The 20352-nt window shown below is 43.6% G+C and overlaps 1 protein-coding gene across 1 annotated transcript; it reads left to right on the forward strand.

Annotated features, from left to right (window-relative positions):
• Positions 1-16110: 16110 nt before the first annotated feature.
• Positions 16111-17058, forward strand: LOC138520380 (olfactory receptor 11L1-like). Its single transcript, XM_069632784.1, has one exon. It carries the CDS (start codon positions 16111-16113, stop codon positions 17056-17058), a length of 948 nt encoding a protein of 315 aa, XP_069488885.1.
• The last annotated feature ends 3294 nt before the right edge of the window (positions 17059-20352 follow it).

Below are 20352 nucleotides of genomic sequence, written 5' to 3' on the forward strand. Positions count from 1 at the left end.
AGGTTTCTCCCATTCATCCGCATCGTAGTTGTCACTCACACAGCAGGGTGACTGTTCTCCAAGGACAGCCAGCCGGCCAATCACCTTTGGGTGTATTCCTGTAACAAGGAGATTAAGCACAGGGAGTTTCAGGCACCTACCTCACTTCCTGCCCTGCCAGACATGCTGGAGCCAGAGGCGGGCTTCAGCAGTGAAACCCGCCAAAGACAAAATGAACAAAGGGACCAAACCTGATTTGGCGCACAGAGTAAATCTCAAGAAGGACTTTCTAACAACAAATGGTTAAAAAAGAAGACCAGGGCCATTTTGACAAAATGGGAACCAATTGCTGCTTTACTGCGGCTGCAATTGCAGCCAGCAGTAGAAACACACAATGGTAAGAAAAAGCAAACCACTGCCACCAGCCATTAATTGTAGAAAGGGTAACACAAAAATGTTACAAGAGAATCTAGACAAAGGGGAAACTAGAAACCCCTACAGCACCCTATTGTAGGATAGTGTGTGCTGGGTCTAGAAAGTTACAATGTGAGTAAAGTCATTTTCACTTTACTGCTCTTGGAAACAGTAGTTTAACCAAGAGAAGGTATTTAAACCTTTGGGAAAACTGGAAGACTTCCCTGTGTTACTGCACTGATGGTGCTGTGTTACACAATGTAAAAACATGATGCCTATGGAGTTTGTCACACTCCAAAGTCAAAAGAAACACAGAAAAACACATGGGATTAAAAGTACAAAGTCCCAAAGTTCAGTAAAAAGAGTTCGGGGGTCTCTAAGGTAGAAGGCAATTTGAATGTTTCTGAGAATTCTCCCTAACAAGGACTGAAAAAAAGGGATAAGATTCATGGTTAGGGGCTTGGATTCACTTAGAATTTATATATCATCTATAGATTCATTGCAGGTAACTTGAAGGTTTTAAGTATAGATACATAAACTTTGGGCTTTGAGTCAAATTCTCATTAAATTGGACCACTTCACTGATTTACGTGCATGGCCATAAAATGTCCAAGGATAGTAAATTTGGTGGGACTGAATAATTGGCCTGGCAGGTAATATTCCCAATAAGGCTGACAATGAGTGGGAAATGATCGCTTTCACACCTATCGACCACCTCAAAATCAACCATTCGGGCCCAGTCTGACCCAGAAATTAAAATGTAGTCAATAAGGGAACTCCCTTTATAACCGTTAAACGTAATCTTTGCTGGTTGATCACTGGAAAATCGGCCATTGCAAGCCCCTAGATTTAGTTTAGAGATCATACATGCCGATTCCAGTGCCTAATGATGTTGTCTCGTCGGACATGCAGCTATCAAAGTTGGGAAATTCTACGTATGGTCCTGATCATCCCATAGTTCTAATAGTTCCTTGAGCATTTCGATCTGGAGGTTAAAATCCCCAGCTACCACTGTCTAAATATTGGTAGCCGATGAAACAAATTTGAGGACATATGTTCCTCCATGGAGGCTAGTGTACCCCGCGTGACTGAGGGTATATTGTAGATGTTGTATAATCGCAACATTTGTTTTTCACCAAACCGGATTAGTAACGCTTACGATTTTGGGGACCCAGATGGAAGTTGCTCAGTCCTCCAATTCACTGAGGTATACAACCATACCGATAGGCCGCCACTAGGGCGATCCTTTGGTGCCTTAATTGCTGGAATTGCAAAGGTCTGATAGTCATGGAATGGTGGGGGATCAACTGCCCATGTCTCCTGCAGCATTACTATTTGGAATTTGCACATATAATCGTACCAATCAGGAATATCTAATAATCGGTTAACTCCTGCTATATTGCAGGAGAGTTACTTAATAGTGCCTATAGCACTCACCTTGCAGTTACCCAGCCCACCCCAACCAGTCAGTCAGCTCCTTCTAAATCTACTGGGTTTTTGCCCTTCCGCTGTTAACATACCCCCCTGCTGTTGGTATACCTGATGATTACTGGGAACGTGGGGTCTGCTTCCTATTGTCACCCCAACAACCATGGGGGCCCACTGACCCAAAAAAGGTTCCGCTTGTCCTAAGATTTATCCCAACTCATTTGGTAGAGAGGGATCTGCGATCAATACTAAACATACCCTCAAACAACAACCATGAAGAGAGGAAAACCTGTATATAATCCATGTTAGCTCCAGGAGAGGAACCTCTAGAACAATACAAAATGTTGCCACTTACAACAGGTAGACAACCCTTAATGTGGCAAATCCAATGGGTACATTTATTCATCAGAGACGCGGAATCCTCAAAAGAACAAAAAGGTAATTTGTGTACATTAATCATAACCACAGAAGGTGTAGAATCACCTGCCACAGAATTAGGTAAAACTCTACTATTACTGTAGCTTGGGGCTTTTCAGCCTCTCAAAGGCAAAGAGTTGGGCCTGTTAATGGAGTAGCCCGACTTACGGGGCAGTATGCCCTATGGTTTTGGTTTTCACTTAGCGAGCAAGGTGAAAGTAAATTCATGCCAAAATAAGAATTTGCCTTGCCTGCTCTCTCCGGATTTGGTAACTCCCTGGGCAGACTAGGGGTGATCGAACTCGGGGCAAGGACACCATTCCCTCTAGAGGGATTGACAGCACCCAAGCACAAACCAGAAGGCTGAAATAAAATTTGTGCTGGAACCATCGTTAGTTGGGTCATAGAGTCCAACTTTTCCTTGATTCTCTTAATTTTGCCCAATATGTCTCTCATCCAGGTGTTTTAAATGTGAGCAATAGATTCTTTCAAATCCACAAGCGACTCCTCTATTTTCAAAATGGTCGTAATGCATCATTTACTTTCATTCCTACCAAGATTATCGGAATCATTGTCTAAAAAACCGGTCTGAGTTCCTACTTCGTGATGGGCCTTGACAGATCCTAGTAGAGGGCTGGCACGCTTCCTCTGGGGGCCGAATTATAGGTAATACTGATGAAATGGCTTGCACAGATTTCAGGATACAAGCAGCTTTAGAGGTAATTCCAATAATGCCTGTTCCAATCAGAGGAGAAAGATAATTATTCCACAGAGGTAATGCGATAATAATGGGATCATTCATTTCTAAAGAGAGTCAATCAGAAGCTAGTTTCAGTTACTGGCAAGGCTTGCTCAGTGCACCTGAATGCAGTGCTTCACTCACCGGTTTCAGTGTCACTGGTTCTGTGGGTCGCACTGCTTCTTCCCAACCTCTTCCACTTCTCCTACTTCTGGCCTGCTGGGGACCCACACCCCTCTCCAGCACGGGTGTCTTCAGTCCAGCCACTTACTTTGGGAGTTTACTTTTCTCCCGAAATCCTCGGCTTGTCTTCTGCTTCATGCCATTGTCTCCTGCAGCACTTCCACGGCTCTGCAATCACTGCAAAGCAGCACACATGGGGGAAACTCAGCCTTCTGCATGTCTTCCGCTGCGCAGCCTCTGCAATTGATGGTCTGACAGAAAAAGACTCTCTCAGAGCTTGCAGGTGAAATCTGCTGTCTCCACACTCTGGTATTCCTTCTATTCTGCCACTTTCTCATGATTTGCCAGCCTTGTTCATCTTCTCTACTACTGCTACTCCAACAAGCAATCCAGTCCTCGCTCCAGCTCCTTCTACTACTGCTTATTGCCTGGGGCCTTTTATGCCTCAGAGCTTGCTTAACAGACTAGTGGTAGTCCCTCTAGAATTCTGGGACTTGTAGTTTTTCCTACAAAAATTAGGTTTTTCAACTTCAATAGTATTTCTAAAGGTAGATGTTATTCCCTTAATATTCTTAACAGAGGGGCTGTGAGATTTAACTTTTCCTGAGGAAGATGGGGAGAAAACACCATTTCCATAATCCTTTTCTTGAACCTTTGGGATTGAGGAGGGTATAGTTCGGGCCACCAATAAGGGTTTAGCTTTTGTTATAATGTGCTCTGAATGTATAAATTCATATCTCACAACCTTAGATCTCATATCAGATTGAGAGACATTACAATGACAATAAATCATTACCTCCTTTGGTACAGTATTAATAGTCTCACAGAAATGCGGTATTCAATTTGCTTGTGAGTGTATGACCCCCCATGTCAAATCTCACCAATCGATTCCCTGCACTATTTACTGATAGAACCTTGGTATAACAAAATGCCTGAAGATTGTGTTCAAAGTGGAGAGTTGCTTCCAGTATAGAGTGGTCATGTAAGTTTCGTTCAGTGATATGCCCCATTCCACATTTCGAGCCCTGCTGATGGCCAACTTTTTGTAAGCCTGCTTTCGGATGCAGCCGATAGGCTGGAGCACAATACAAGGAGACTTCCTCTTTGGAGCCGGCAGGCAACACCAGCCCCCTTAAAGGCCAACTTTTAAGGGCTTTGATGGAATCCCCTGTCCAGTCCTGTCAGGCCTTGGGATGATGGCACACACCGCTGTCCCAAAGGTACGTCGTGTATTGCCCGTCCAGTGCTAAAATGCTTTAAACAGCCTCTGCTAACTCCCCTGCACTCCTCGATGATCACCCCCTCCACCTTCCTCCCACTCTGCACTGCCCTAGTAGAGCCTACAGCTCCTCCCCATCCCATTCGATTCCTGACAAACCTTTGTCCCGCTGGCCATTATGTTGTACGTTAATGCTGCATCTTGGCATGGATAGGCATATTTGCCTGTGTGCAAGCACTACTCTCTGTGCTGCCCAGAAGAACCTACACCTCCTTCCCCATCCCATTTGATTCCTGACAAACCTTTGTCCCCCTGGCAATTATATTTCATGTTAATGCCATGTCTTGTCAGAGATAAGCATATTCGTCTGAGTGCACGCACTACTCTCACGCAGACGCCCTACTGGAGTCAACAGCCCCTGCAGCATAGGCACAACCGAACCCATGACTTCTCCTCCAAAGCCTGCTATGCCCACTCTGATGATACTCTGCATGGCCCCCATGACTGCCCAGCTTGCCACGTTACAGTCCGACCATCGCTTGATGACCTTCTGCCTGGGGTTCTATGTTCTTGCATCATCAGGCTTTCTAATGCCTGCCTTTAAGACGTGGAAAAAATAATGCAAACGTTCATCTTTTTTTTTAGGGAGTTCCCACCCCTCAAATCCCCCCCTCCTATACCTATTTTTTACTATTCCCGACCCCCCAACCCCTTATCAGCCCCTCCCACCCCCCAAAAAACTTCAATGAACTTTTTCGTTATTATTTCCATGATTAAAAGGCAGGTGTTAGAAAGCTTGATGATGAAAGGACGTCCTACCCTGCCAGAGACTCTTGAATCAAGTGTTACAACCTTGCCACATCTAGCCTTTGCTTCGCAGGTACTCACAACACACCACTCTCCTCCTCGCTATGTGTCTAGGAACTCACACAGGTTGGTGACCACTACACTCAATCCGGCCTCCACTCCTGCCTCAAGAGAGATGTCCTGCACAATGCACTTACCTTCTCCTGGAAGCATACCGCCTCAGGCTGCAGGTGCCTTACCATTAACTTGTACCCATTAACTTCTACAGGAAGCACTCTTCCTGAGACTACAGGGGCTATATCACTGACCTCTACAGGAAACATATTGCTTGAGAATATTAGTGTCTTACCACAGACCACTCCAGCTTCCTACCCGCCACCCATTGGCAGTGAACATGGTGCCCCCACTCTTGCACAGGCCATACACAGCAAGTCAGCTAAAAGCCTCCCAAAAGAATATCTAAAAGGAGCACAAATGAATGCTAGATTACTAAAAGCACACCTCCCCGATCTGATCACATCCAACGATTTACATTCACTAGCCATCTCTGAATCGTGGCTTCATGATACATCTATACTAGCCTTACCGTTGGCCTTACCTCCTAACTACACCATCTACAGTAAAGAGTAGACACTATAGGAGGCAGAGCCTCTCCACCTATCAGAGACACTAGTAACTCCTCTACCTCCACTTGTGATCTCCTAACTAATAAGCTAACTCTCTCCAACATCTCCACAGTAGCAATCCGCTTGGTCTATCGTCCCCTTGGTCTGCCCCTTGCCTTTGAAGAGGAAATCTTGCACCTCTTCTCCTACACCAAACCTTCTTCCAAAGCCATCATCATGGGTGGCTTCCACATAGATCTCCTGGATGAGTATGACACCAATGCACTAACCCTAGCTAGCTCGCTTGAAGCTCTGGGCTTCTTGCAGCATAGCCTCAGACCAGCACATGCAAAAGGCTGTATCCTAGATTGGATAATTGACCTCAATTGCAATGTTGCTGTCACCTCCAATCAGCCTTTCCCATGGACTGACCACAACATCATTGCTTTCTCCATACCCATCTAAAACCCCCAGCCACCCAAAGCGCCACCCCTACCTCCCTCCCTTACCCAAAGTTCTTGCAGTATAACAAAAACAGCATATTACCCTTTCTGGACAAATTTAAATTGGTGCAGACATTTGCCAACGATCCTGGCTTGCTGATAGAAACATACAGGCCATCAACACTGTGGCTCCACTTAAAGAGCGAAAAGCTAAAACCACGGCGCATATTAATGCCTGGCTCTCGACCAACCTCAAAGCACTCTGCTTGAAAAAACATGAGGCCTAGACCAATTGGATTAACAATCCATCTGAATCCTCTAAAGCCAGATTCCTCTAGCTTGTGAGGGAATACAAACAAGCAACACTGCAAGCAGAAAGCTCAATTTATAATACCAGAATCACAAACGCTAGTTCCAGCACTTGCAAACTTTCCCTATCCTGCTCGAGCTGGAATCCCCATCACCCCCTTCAACCAACTGCATTAAGGACATTTCCTGGTGCACCAATATTCAAAAAGCCCTACTACTTAAAATTGAAATGCTCCAGAATAAGATCCTATCAAAAAGAAACAGTATAACTAACACTTTCACTAATCCATCAGCTCTTAAGCTCCCAGCCTCCCCCTGAACGCACCTCTATTCAATTTTAACCCTGTTCCTGAATCACAGGTCATCCAGATCATCAGAGGTCTGAAACTTTTCTGATGCCATGGAGACATATGCCCGTCAAAGGTCTTCAAGGACTGCACTGAACCTCTGGCACCATTCATTACCACCCTAATAAATTCCTCATTCTCATTGGGTTCAGTGCCAACTACTCTAAAAGATGCTTGGGTCATTCTTTTGTTAAAAAAACCTATCAGTAGTCCCAGACACCCCCTCAAACTACCACCAAATCACTACTGTTCTATTCCTTCAAAAAATCCTGGACCGGGCAACATACTTGCAAATCCAGCAACACCTGGAAGCCAACAGCCTCTTTGGTCTGTGACAGTCCGGCTTCTGCCCTGGCTATGCCACTGAATCGGCACTGCGGGTTTAAAAAATCAATTGGATGAGATCAAGGATGCCGGTAAGTCAGCGCTCCTCCTGTTGCTTGACTTGTCGGCAGCCTTTGACCTTGTCTTCGCAGCCTACTTCTCCACCAAAGCCACTGCTTGGATCACCTCCTTCCTCTCAGGCAGGTCTATGAGAGTTTTCACCACAATTGCCTCGGCCCGGCATCCTCTTTTATCTGCGGTGCCCCTTAAGGCTTGTGCATCCCCCCTACACTGTACAATATCTTTACTAGAGTTCTGTTCGACCTGCTAAACAGCCAGGGAATTTCCTACATGAACTATGCTGATGACACTCAGATCCTCCTTCCTCTCACTGACAACTACTCTACTGACTCAAACTCTCTCCACGCAGTTTACCAAATCATCCAACCCGGGATGGCCTCCCACCTTTTATGTCTGAATGATGACAAGACCGAAAATTCTCGTGGTTGGCTCGCACGCCTCACTCAAGAAACAAAACCCAGCCTAAAATGGATAACATAACGATCCCAGTACAAAGGGATGTTAAAATGTTAGAAGTCTACCTAGATGCCACCCTGTCCATCACTAGGCAGGTCAATGCCATTACTTCTTCAGCTGCATACCGTACCAAGTTAATCAATGCCTGCAGACCCTTTTTCTCCTCCAACAGTTGCCCGCACCCTTACCTGCTCCAGACTGGATTACTGCAATGCCCTTTTTTCTAGGCATGTCTTCGACGAACTTCAGCAAACTCCAGGAAATCCAGAACAATGCTCTCAGATCTGCGCTAAACATCCCGAAGCGGGAGCACATCACAGCAGCAAAAAGAAAGGCACACTGACCCCCCATCTGTGAGCGCATTGCTTGCAAGACACTAGCCATTATCCATAAATGCCTCTCTAACACTGTCCCCAGATACCTTGTCAAACATGTTTGCATAGCACAATCGTCAAGACCCACCCAATCGTCCCACACTTGCCAACGCATCACCCAAAGATTCAAATGAACTAGAGCGGGATGCTCGAGTTTCCCAGCCATCGTCTCCAAAAACTGGGACCCTCTACCGCTGAATGGAAGATCTGAACAATCATATTGGTCCTTCCGGAAATAGCTAAAGACTTTGCTATTCTCTTAAAACCGGACTGAATGCGTCATCTGATGCTTATGAGTTAACTGTACATACATTTCCTGTAACCAATGCCTTGATTCCCACGGGTTTAGTGCACTTAACAAATGCAAACATAAATAAATGAATAAACAATTTACCTGCTCTGGATTCCGCGTCAGCATTGCATTGTGCTGTGGTCTTCTCACCTAATTATGGACAGGCACACCCCTGATACACCCAATGTACTTGTCATGATAAGCCCTTACAACTGGCATGGACCACAACATTCAGTAATCCTTAACCTATATAAACACAGAGTTATGCTTTTTTGAGGTTTAAAGCAACCATAGATTTGACTTGGAGAGACCTGTTTGCAGTTTCATACTGAGGTAAGTCATAGGGTAGTACCGTAGCTATGTTTACAGTATGTGAGACATGATTTGCTGCTATGCCCTTCCACTAACCTACATGGAATCATTGTGTAAGTAACTTTGCATTTCCCAATCCCAACATGGATTCCCTGGACTGAGAACAGTGATGCAAAGTCAAGTTGAGGGCGGTTTTGGCTAGAATTGCTTGATTTCATTTTGAATGCTAGCTTGATCCTTGATCCTTTGTTGCTAAAGTTTTTTAAACAAATTGTAGTTACCATTGTACTCGTGAGCTATATCATTCCTTTCAGTTGTGCGTGGGATTTATTGTTCCCTAAACTGTAGTTGTGCTTACATGTAAAATCTTTTACCACGCACAGGACTTAAACTCCCATATGCCCCATGTTGGTTTTAAAGATCACTTCTGGCGCATAGGCTCCAGCACATCCAAGCTGGTGTGTGCTGCATGGATAGCTATTTAACAGCACCCCCTTCGTCAGCAGCAGCTAGTTTGTGGGTGGTTGTGGCTAGACACTGCTTGATTTAATTTTGAACACTAACTTGATCCTTGATCATTTGCTGCTAAGGTTTTTGACACAAATTGTAGTTACCATTGAGCTCGTGAGCTAGCATTGTTTTCAGTTGAACAGTGGGATTTATTGTCCCCTAAATTGTAATTGCGCTTAGTGTAAAATACTCTAACATGCACAGGACTTCAACCCCCATCTCCATCTGCCCCGTTGTGGTTTTAAAGATCATTTCTGGCGCATCGGCTCTGGCACGTCCAAGCTGGTTTGTGTTGCATGGATAGCTATTTAATAGCCCCCCCGACCCCTTCATTGGCAGCAGCTATGTTCTGGATGGTTGTGGCTAGAATTGCTTGATATATTTTTGAACGCTAACTTGATCCTTGATGATTTGCTGCTAACGTTTTTGACACAAATTGCAGTTACCAATGTACTCGTGAGCTATCATTGTTTTGAGTTGTACAGGGGGATATATCCTTGCCTAAATTGTAATTGTGCTTATGTGTATAATCTTTTACCACGCATAGAACTTCAACTCCCAACTGCCCCATGGTGGTTTTAAAGAACAATTCTGGCGCATCAGTGCTGGTGCATCAAAGTCGGTTTGCGTCGGTTCATGCAGGGGCGTGTTGGTTGGTGAGTTAGCTTGCTGCTCAGAAGATCATACGGATGAGGTAGCTGGATATGTTTTTTGAGTGAGTAAAACTTTTGCATACAATTACTCTTTGTCTTTTCTCAACTGCTTAGTTACACGTCAGGCTTTCCCGATTTATCATGGACCGCCACGCCCGACTTAGTTTACTTGAGGCTGCACAAAAAGCAGCACAGGAAGCAACTATAAGTAAGTATTGCAAGGTTACCCATCAGGATCTCTCAGCTGCAAATGTTGAAAGTTTACCGGCCATACCTGATGCAGACTTTATGGAACCGAGGACTCTTGGTCCTATTGCCAGCCGAAATTGATTCTCAGCTCGTTGCTGCTGACCTTTCATACCATATTGTATATACTATGGGTGTTGCAGTGCTGATAGCTTGTGGTCTTAAGGTTCCATCTTCCTTGCCTGGGCAAAAAGACCTTTGTGGGGTTAATAATCCCCTGGAGGATGAAACCGTTTTAAGAGATTCCTCTTTTGCGCACCACTTCGATCACAGCAATGAGTGTGAGACCCTCTTTGTTGCTGACATTGGCCAACTTATAGAACCAGTAGAGGCTAAGGGCTTTCCAGCAATGAGCCCTATTACAGCCCCCACTGTTATAGATAGATCTAATGATATCTTGGTCTCATACGATCTTCTTAACGGTGGGAGTACCTCCAAGTTACCTCCATTAGTGAACATATTTAAGGGTTATACTATCAAATTGTCGCTCCTGAACACAAGGTCTTTGAATAAACATGCCACGGATATCCATGACTATATAATGGAAAATAGTCTTGATGTATTTTGCCCTTCTGAAACATGGCTCAAGGACTACAACGGGCCTACAATTGATTTAACTGTCCCTCGAGGGTATGTGTTTTTCTCTCAGAACCGGATTCGCAGGAATGGAGGGGGAGTTGCTGTAATAGAAGAAAGGAGCTCCACCTCTTGAGGTACCTTGTACCTGCAGTGGTTGTGAAATCCTACATCTTACATTTAATCCCAACCACAACACTTGCATAAACCTTATCCTTGTTTACCGCCCCCCAGAAGACATGCCTAGCTTCAATGAAGATATTATTCAGATATTGGAATCACTAAATAAGCCTAACTGTTCAACTGTCTTATTGGGTGACTTAAACCGATGGCGAGGAGATAGGGAAGCCTTATCGTGAGAATTTAATCTAAACAATAGTTAATTCATGGTCCACAATAATGAAGCAACCCATATTAAAGGTAATATACTGGATTGGGTTGCATCTCGTATCCTCAATACTATTATTACCAATATTAGATTATGTATCTGGTTGGACTAATTATCTATGGCATTTTACACTCAGCTCCCAGAAAAGATTGGGGAAAGAAATGGAATACTACTAAAAGGATTTTTAGTAGGAACTTCAAGAAAATCAAAGCATATGAGATCTCGGGCTTCATTAATGAAGTTATGGAATCCACTATGGATTCAGATCCTCAAAATACTCTTGCTACTTAATATAGAAAGACTCTGACCAACATGATGGACCTGGTAGCGCCTATGAGGTGGACAATTATTAGAGATGGTCCTTGTCATGATATCTGGTTTACTTCAGACCTAGGAGTTCTCAAAAACGAAGGACAACAAGCCAAAGGGGTTTGGAAAAAATCTAAAATAGAAGTAAACAAAATAACTTGGAAAGGCCTTGCCAAAATATATAAGTCAGCCATTCACGAAGCCAAAGAAAAACTATTTTAATGCCCAGATAAAGAATGCAGAGAATAACTCAAAAAGCTTTTTGATATTTTAAGATAATTTGAAATGCCTAAGGCCCTAGTCTATCCTTTGTTCCCCTCTAATACTGATTGCATAAGGGCACAACATGCTTTTTCTGACAAAATCACCAATGCACAAGAAGAAATCAAGAAGGATTTGGGTGCTAGCTCAGCTACGAATATGGATAAATTGTTTGCTGACTTCAGTAATACTTCTCAGGAAGTAAAACATATTTCTAGTTACTTAGAATTCAAATTCCATCCTACCAAAGTGACTGTCATGGAAGATGTCTTGAGCAAACTACATCCCACCTCTTGTTTTGGAGACGTTATTCCGGCGAAATTGACTCTAGAGAACATCAAAATATTTGCTCCCCTCCTTACATGATTTGTTAATTCATCCTTTGCATACGACAGCGTACCTGATGTTATTAAGGAGGTCATAATGGCTCCATTATGAAGAAAACATGGCTAAACCTGAGAAACACTGCTAACCTTAAACCAATCACTAATTCAAACTTTGTGCTCAAAGTGATTGACAAGATAGCCAGTACGCAATTTCAAGTATATCTGGAAGCTGCTACCATCTTACATCCTAAGCAATCTGGTTTTCGCCCGCACTACCGCACTGAGAGCACCTTGTTGGACTTGCAGTCTAATATGTTGAATATTCTGGATAGAGGGAAATCGGAGCTGTTGATCTTGCTCGATCTTTCTGTGGCTTTGGACCTCCTTCACCATGACCGCCTTTTAACAACTCTAGCTACAGTGGGAAATTGTTTAGAAAATGCTATCCACTGGGTCCAGTTGTTTTTATGCAACAGGAGGTCTGTCGTGCATTGGGGCGACGCTACATCCGCGTCAGCCCCGATATCCCACGGGGTCCCTCGTGGTGCATGTTTGTCACCGGCGTTGTTCAACATCTACATTTAACCAAATATATATATTCTCTCTAATATAATACAATGTTTTCAGAGTCAATTTAGTTGTGCTCGCTATTTATATTCTTATTGTCAGCAGATACATGTTTCAACACCTGGTCCTTTTCAAGGCAATTGGTCTTGATTATGGGCCCCATGCATTTGAGTTGCTTGTTCACTGGGGTGCAATAGTAGCTTTGGTTCTTCTATTCAATTTGTTTGACTCTGGCTCTTCTTATAGATGTTCCAGTAGTTTCTTATTATTTTTGTGTGTTCCTGGCCCATTAATAGCCTGTGCTAGCCGATATATTGTTCGTGAATAGGCTAAATCTGTCTTTCAGGATTGATCCCGGGCACGTACGGTGTCCGGGATCAATCCTGAAGGATGGATTTAGTCTATTAGCACCCATGAATTTCATGATGATGGGTCCTTAAAGGGCTTTAAACAAATTCTAGGTGTGAGCAGACACCGCTATGGGTAGGTTCAGTATTCTCAATAGTTTATTGGTAATTCTGGTTAATGTCAAAGTGAGAGGTGCATACCCATTGGAAAAATGCCTCTGCAAGGGGCATTCAAGATAATGGCATAACTGTGGACCTTGGCTAGTTGCACACCCTTAGTCTAGCTAAAGAGCCAGGGCAATGTATGTTAATGGTGTCAGTGATCTTGTAGTATTCTTAGGTTGAAAAGAATACATAACTAGATATTCTTGTTGAGACAAAACAATGTTATATTCAATGTGTTGACCACTATACTGCGACCAATGCCAAAAAGCTACAAAGCCTATGCATTTCGGACCAGTGGTGCATCGTCAGGGCATATAGCTGGCACACAGAATGCGCGCGGTGGTCAGAGTGTCTCAACGTGTCACAATCATCAGCTGGACATCTGGCTGCGCACCCAGTGGCGTGTGTTTGCAAATGACAGCAAAAAGTAAATCAAGGTGCGTCTCGCGACCAACTGCTTCTACTGTGAAAGCAGTGGAGGAGTGTTCATCCGACTCGACTAGAAAGCTATTCCTTAAAGGGCTTGCCATTGTGAAATGTGTAAAAAGGAAATAAATGACTATCTTTGTTTGAGGGTAATGCAAGTAGGACAGCAGAAGTCCATACAGCCACCGGGGCACCCTTTGAAAAGTAGGGATGTGCATTAAAACGTGCCAAATGGCCACTTGCCTGCGCAAGTGTGCAAAGGAGGTGATCACACGCATCTGGATGTATGCATCTTTGCATTCTAAAGACGGAATCAATAATACCCTACTAATGGGGAAGGATCTGAGGGAAATTGGCGATAATTATTCGATTAAGCAATGCAGGGTGCCAAGAAGAAAGAGACATCAGCCTCCAGGTGTCCCACAGACACTGAAGCAATGACAATAAATATCATTTCCAGATAATATGTGGAAGTGGCACTTCCTACACACGACTCAACCTACTGCCTTTCCCTAAGGAGCCAGCCTTTATTTCAGAAGTCTTTATGCTGATTCTCACTTTTAAAGCTGTCATACTCCTTTTACCTGCATACATTGGCAAGATACCCAGAGTAACTGGTACTGGATTTGATATGGTACTTCCAGAGGCACAGGGTCCTCTTTCTTTGTATCCAGTGGATACTAAGGTCAGGATAATGCCTCTCTTTTCCCATGTTACTCTGAGGCCTGATTGTGATCAGAAATTCCATTTGGAGATCACCAGCACACATCCAGATTCTCACTAATAAGCACATGACTCTTTCCTTAACTAGAAACACGTGTGTACATGTGCGTTAGAAATGACATATCATATCATGTCACACACCAGGTGTTGATGAGCAATAATTCTTTCTGTGAGAACTGTACATCTTAAAGCTATTACCCCAACTGAATCCATACATCATAGAGTGCTGGAAGGTCTTTGTCAAAAATAATATATTTGTATCCTGCTAGATTCCATTCTCTAGAGTAGGAGGCCACTGGGTGCACACTTCAATCATCCTGCATCCTGCATACCTTTCTCAGCAATGTATTGCAAGTGCCATTTTCCATGTGAAAGGTTGCAGCAACGATGCTGCTTAGCAAAACGATAGAAACAAGAGAACAAGAAGAAAATGAATAAATAAAGAAGCAAGGACAAATGAAAGAGAAAGAAAGGAAGGAGGGAGGAAGAAAGAAAGAAAGAGAGAAGGAATGGATGGAAGGAGTGAGGGAAGGAAGGATGGATGGAAGAAAAAGGGAGGGAGGGAAGGAGGGAAACAAGGAAGGAAGGAAACTCCCAGTCACTGGAAAAGCTCACTGTCTGGAAAGCTGACAATGGTATCTTACTAAATACAGTAAACCACTGTTATTCATCACCTTATTACCTGGAATGCTTCATTAACCGGCACCTCCATTGCAGGTAATAGTAAGGATTCTAGATGAGAACATGCTGGATAACAAAGCAAACAGGCTTGGAAGCTTGGTTATCCGGCTTCTATGCTTGGTTATCTGGCTCAGACAACTGACATTCTGTTAACCACCATTTATGATTATCTAGCATCATTGGGTAACCAATGGTGTCGGGGAAATTGAAATTTTGCTTGCATGAAATGTTGCTTACATGAAATTTTGATACATCAATGAATCACATACTTTTATAACACTAATTAGTGCCCGGCGCGGCAAAAAAAAGAAAAGCACTTAGCTGTGGTTGGCTGGGTTCCGAGCCTTACTGGATGTTAATCCCGATCACGCAACGGAGTGCAGCTCGCGCCCATCTCCGACAGCATTTTCATTCTGGAATGGCTGCCATGGAAAGGGATAAGGGACTACGTGTAGGGTCTACTTGTAATCCCTTCTCCCTTTCCATGGTGGCCATTTTTTTGGCTTCCTTTTTTTCAAGTTACTTCAATGGCCGTCACGGAAAGGGAGAAGGGACTACGAGTAGTCCCTTCTCCCCTTCCATGGCAGCCATTTTCTTTGTTTACTATTGACACCACAGAAAGAGAAATCAGACTACGTTTTCTGTCCGCAGTGGCCATTTTTAAAAGCCTTTTTGTACTTTTTTTTTCTGGCTGCAAAACGCAAAGCGTCTCACAGCTGGGAAAAAAAAACATTAGTACCCTGGTCTAATGGGCCGGGGTACTAATGGGAATAAGCCCCTCGACCGCGGGCCTTTACTGCCTACAGTAATTCCCCCGGGCCTTCACTATGGGCCCTAGGGGCATTACCGTTGTCGGAAATGGCCCGTCATCTCTGGACTTATTGCACCAATAAAGTCATACTATAATTCTTGAAGAAAAATATTTGTTACACGACAAATAATGTCATTTCGGTAGCTGAATCGACTAATGTGACAATATCAAGAGGTTGTAGATTGAGATGCTAAACCATGAGCACCTGCAGGCCATGACTGAAGTGCCTGTATGCCAAGTCAAGAGGTTTTAGTCTTAGTGAAAAGGCCTGAAAGCTGACAAAACACCTGCACAGTACTCCGAAGTGTTCTGACCCCATCGCAGTCCTGATTCTTGCACAGATCACTTTTTTAATGCACCTTTTTCTATTCCACAGATTATCGGAGTCAGCCATGCAACCATCAAATTGCTCCACGGGGTCAGAATTCCTATTTCTGGGACTTTTAAATACTAAGGAACCTCAGGTCATACTCTTTGTTGTCTTCTTGTCCTTCTACCTCCTAACAGTAATAGGAAACTGCACAATCATTGTTACGGTGAGAATGGACCACCAACTTCAGACGCCCATGTACTTCTTCCTCCACAACCTTTCCTTCTTGGAGATCTGGTACACGACCACTATTGTCCCAAAGTTGCTTGCCAATCTGTTGGCCACAAGTCGAACAATTATGTTTGTTAGCTGCATGGCGCAGCTCTATTTCTTTGTGTGCTTCGGCGCCACTGAGTGTTACATCTTATCAGTCATGGCGTACGACCGGTACCTAGCCATATGCAATCCTTTGCATTATGCCACAAGCATGAGTGACAGAATTTGTACGCTGCTTGCTCTTGCATGCTGGATCAGTGGCATTCTCACGGGTTTGCTGCCAGTCCTATTGATTTCCAGGTTATGCTTCTGCGCTTCTAAAGAAATCAACCACTTCTTTTGTGATATTCCACCTCTGCTAAGCCTGTCCTGCACTGAAACATATTCCACCGAGATCTCAATCTTCTTCCTGTCCCTCTTAGTCCTGTTTTGCTCTTTTCTGTTGACCGTGGTGTCTTACGTTTTTATTCTTACTTCAATCCTGAAGATTCCGTCGGCCAAAGGAAGGAGAAAAGCCTTCTCCACCTGTGGCTCTCACCTGACAGTGGTGGTCATTTTCTATGGAACTATGATCTTCATGTATGTCCGGCCACGCTCCGACTTCTCCACTGACATCGGCAAGGTTGTCTCCGTGTTCTACACTGTGGTCACTCCCGTCTTGAATCCGGTGATTTACAGCCTACGGAACAAGGAATTTATAGGTGCCATGAAGCGGGTTGCAAAGAAATGTATTTATTTCATTAAAACTCTTTAATGCTATTGGCTTGACAACGATGTTGACAATGTGTAAAGAGGTCTAGAACGTGTGTTTGGGTTCAAAAGAGCACAATAAATGTAATACACTTCTTTGACATTCCACTACTGAAAATACTGCAGCCTCATTTTGGCTTGCGTGGCAAATGGCATGGATCAGAAAAAAACAGGCAAAGACAAGTTCTCTGCCTGTTTTCCCTGATCTGTGCCATTTAATTTGCAGCAGGATTCCTCTGACAGACGCGACAGGAAGCAGCAACATAGCTCTCTGCATTTATCTACTGTGTGAGGGGAAACTGCTGGGCATCTCCAACCGTATCTCATTTTGATCCCGTTGGAGAGCCTTGTATTCAGATGGAGTCCCGCTTGCTTTTTTAATCCGACAGAAGCAGACAGAATCCATAGGCATTCATTGTAATGACAGCTGCATCATACATAGTGACCAACATTGCCACTTGTTTTTGGTCGTGTCAGTGAAAGAGAAGGGAACCTGGGAACCACCTAGAGTTGCACGCCTCTTTTCCCTCCCAACCAGGGTACAATCAAAATGTCCATGAGTGGACCAAGAACGCAGACACCATCGGCTCCAGAGGATTGTTCTGTCTGCTTCATGTAAAACAAGGCTTATAGAGATCTTAAGCAAGTGCTGTAGAGATAGCAGACATATGTAAGTGCAAGGTGGAAATCAATCACTGAAAAGGACATATAATTGGCTTCTTCTCTACAATGCTCACACAGTGATCAGGATAATCCAATGGGCAAAGGTCATTAGATGTGAAACATGCTAGATTTAGTTAATATGACGCAAGAAAGGGGGCCATTAATGGTCGGGTAATGCCCCTGGGGCTCCGTCAAGGCCCTGACAGTGGAGCCCCAGGGGCATTACCCAACCGGTAATGGACCCCCTCTGAGGGTCATATTGCCATTAGTACCCTGGCATGTCGTACCAGGGTACAATTTTTCTCCAGTCGAGAAACAGGGCTTCGACCATATCCCGACTCGAGAAAAAAAAAGCAAAAAAAAATGTCCGCTGAGGATCGGGAGAAGGGACTACACACCTTTCCATGGTGCCCATTCAGACGAATGGAAAAAAATAAACAAGAAAAAAATCAGTGACGTAAGGAGTTGCAGCGGTGAAATAGAGCCTTCAGAGCCTTCTGGACGAGGTAAGGCCCGGGCGAGAGCCAATGAGCTTGCCTGTAACAAGCTCATTCGCCCTCGCCGGGTACTCATTCCTATTTGATTTATGAAGAAAAGATGTTGACCAGTGGCTAAGCTGCCAGTTTTAGAACTGAGGCCTAGCTCAACCTTCTCCAACTGACCGCATTGGATGATTCTGGCAAAGTATCACATGTATGACCAGTTTGTATCACATCGTTTTTTTGTCAGAGATTGCAGAAAATCTACCCACAGCTGCGTGACTCTAAATGGCATGAATTGAACACTAGTTTGCTCTATTTGCATGTTGTGGTTAGGTACAGTAGGTACAGGTAGAACAATTCCTCCTAGCCCTTTGCTCAGGGGAGGAGAGCAATCACTAATCTTCATCTGTTTTTGGAGGAGTACCGTCTTCCTCTCCTTGATATTTCTGAACTGCTGCCGAAAGTCTGATTTTCTTAAGGCTGAGGAACTTGATTTGAATTCTATTTGCAAATTTCGCCACCAATCAAACCGAAAAGGGAGAGCCCCTGTATCTAACGTCTTTGTAGTTGCTTCTGCTCTACTCCTTTTGATAGTGTATATGTCATTGAAACATGAAAAACAATAAGATGTATATTGTGGATTAAATTAGTTTAAATTTAAATTATGAATCAGGTTGAACTTCACTGAAATACAGGTCTAAAACCTTTTTAACAGATGAGATTATCAGAATAATTAATTGACATTATTCTATTGTAGTCAGCGGGTTTCTGCATGCAGTGAACACTGCTTTCATCAGGACTCTTATTATTCCAGAATTGAGCTTCGGATATTGAAATGGTCTTGTTGGGAATAGAGTGGCTGTGGATTGCCTCTGGATACATGCTGGGCCCAGTTGGGAGGTGGAACATCCGTGAACCTCTGGACATAGTGATATATTGATCAGACTACGGGAACCAATGTTTTTAGCTTTGCGTCAGAGGACCAGGAAAGCCTCTGAATTCATAGATCCACATGGTTCGAGGGGAGTTTGCAGGGCAACTGAGTTTCGATCTTAGCGCTTGTTGTAATTCTTATAATATAGGTGGTGCCAAGTAGCTGCATGCCTTGTATGTCATTCACCACGGTTGCATCTGTATCCCGGATCATTATGCACTAGCAAGCCCTGTGTGCAAGTAGAGGGCAATTAGCTGTAACAGGAAGGGTGGCAGAGCCTTGTTGGCTTTATCTCTCAAAGATGGCGACTCAAGGTACATTTCAAAGCACACCGTTACCATTCTTTTGAAGGGGTGATCCAATGAGTGCATCTTAGTTGAGTAATACCTGTAGTGTTGTGAAATGACAAATATGAAATGACATGCAGCATTTAAAAAGCATGGCCTCATAGTATGTCTTCTCATCTAACACACGTGAAGTGATTATGAGCTTTTCAGCACACAATAAAAAGAATTGGCAATCGATTACTGCAATGTTTATTGAAAGAGTATTTTATTGTGGAATTACACAAACATAAAGCTAACAAAAATAGTTAGCCCAAGACACACATGCATTCAATTCACACTGAGTACAATGAACGGGTAAGAACACAAATAAACGCAAAAAATATGTGGGGTATCAAGAGAACCCCACATCACACGGACACAGTAATCGGAAGTAGATCCCACTTTTGGGAGTAGCTGAGCAATTAGGACAACATCTTGAATGCTCACATTTTGACCATTTACTTTTTCATCCACAGGAAGTATGTTCAGCCAGTACTTTCGGTACAAAGCCCTTCTTTGAGGAGAAAAGATTTCATGGAAGTATAATTCATTCAGAGAGTGAAATCTTGTGACCAATATTTCCTTCATTTGTGTTACAGTGATTGCGACATTTCAAAGTGATCTACCAGATGTGTTTTAAACTTTCTTCTACATCACTCATTCCTTTCTAGCAACACAATGAAATTCTTGGAGTGAGTCACTCCGGCCGATGAGTTGGAAATAGTTGTTCACATGGATGGACCACTTCCAGTTGGCCTGCAGTATTTCTAGTAATCACTTCAGTTATATGCAGACCATCATCCCAAAAACATGTGTACATGTGTGCCCTTGTCTTTTTTTCATGTCCAACCAGATCATCGAGTTTCTACAGATGTTGCGCTTTCAACAAAAAA

This window comes from Ambystoma mexicanum, chromosome 13, assembly GCF_040938575.1.
Source record: "Ambystoma mexicanum isolate Mex_15411 chromosome 13, UKY_AmexF1_1, whole genome shotgun sequence".
NCBI lineage: Eukaryota > Metazoa > Chordata > Amphibia > Caudata > Ambystomatidae > Ambystoma > Ambystoma mexicanum.

Excerpts from the sequence above, each read along its gene's own strand:
- LOC138520380 (XM_069632784.1), top strand. The coding sequence starts at position 16,111 with ATGCAACCATCAAATTGCTCCACGGGGTCAGAATTCCTATTTCTGGGA.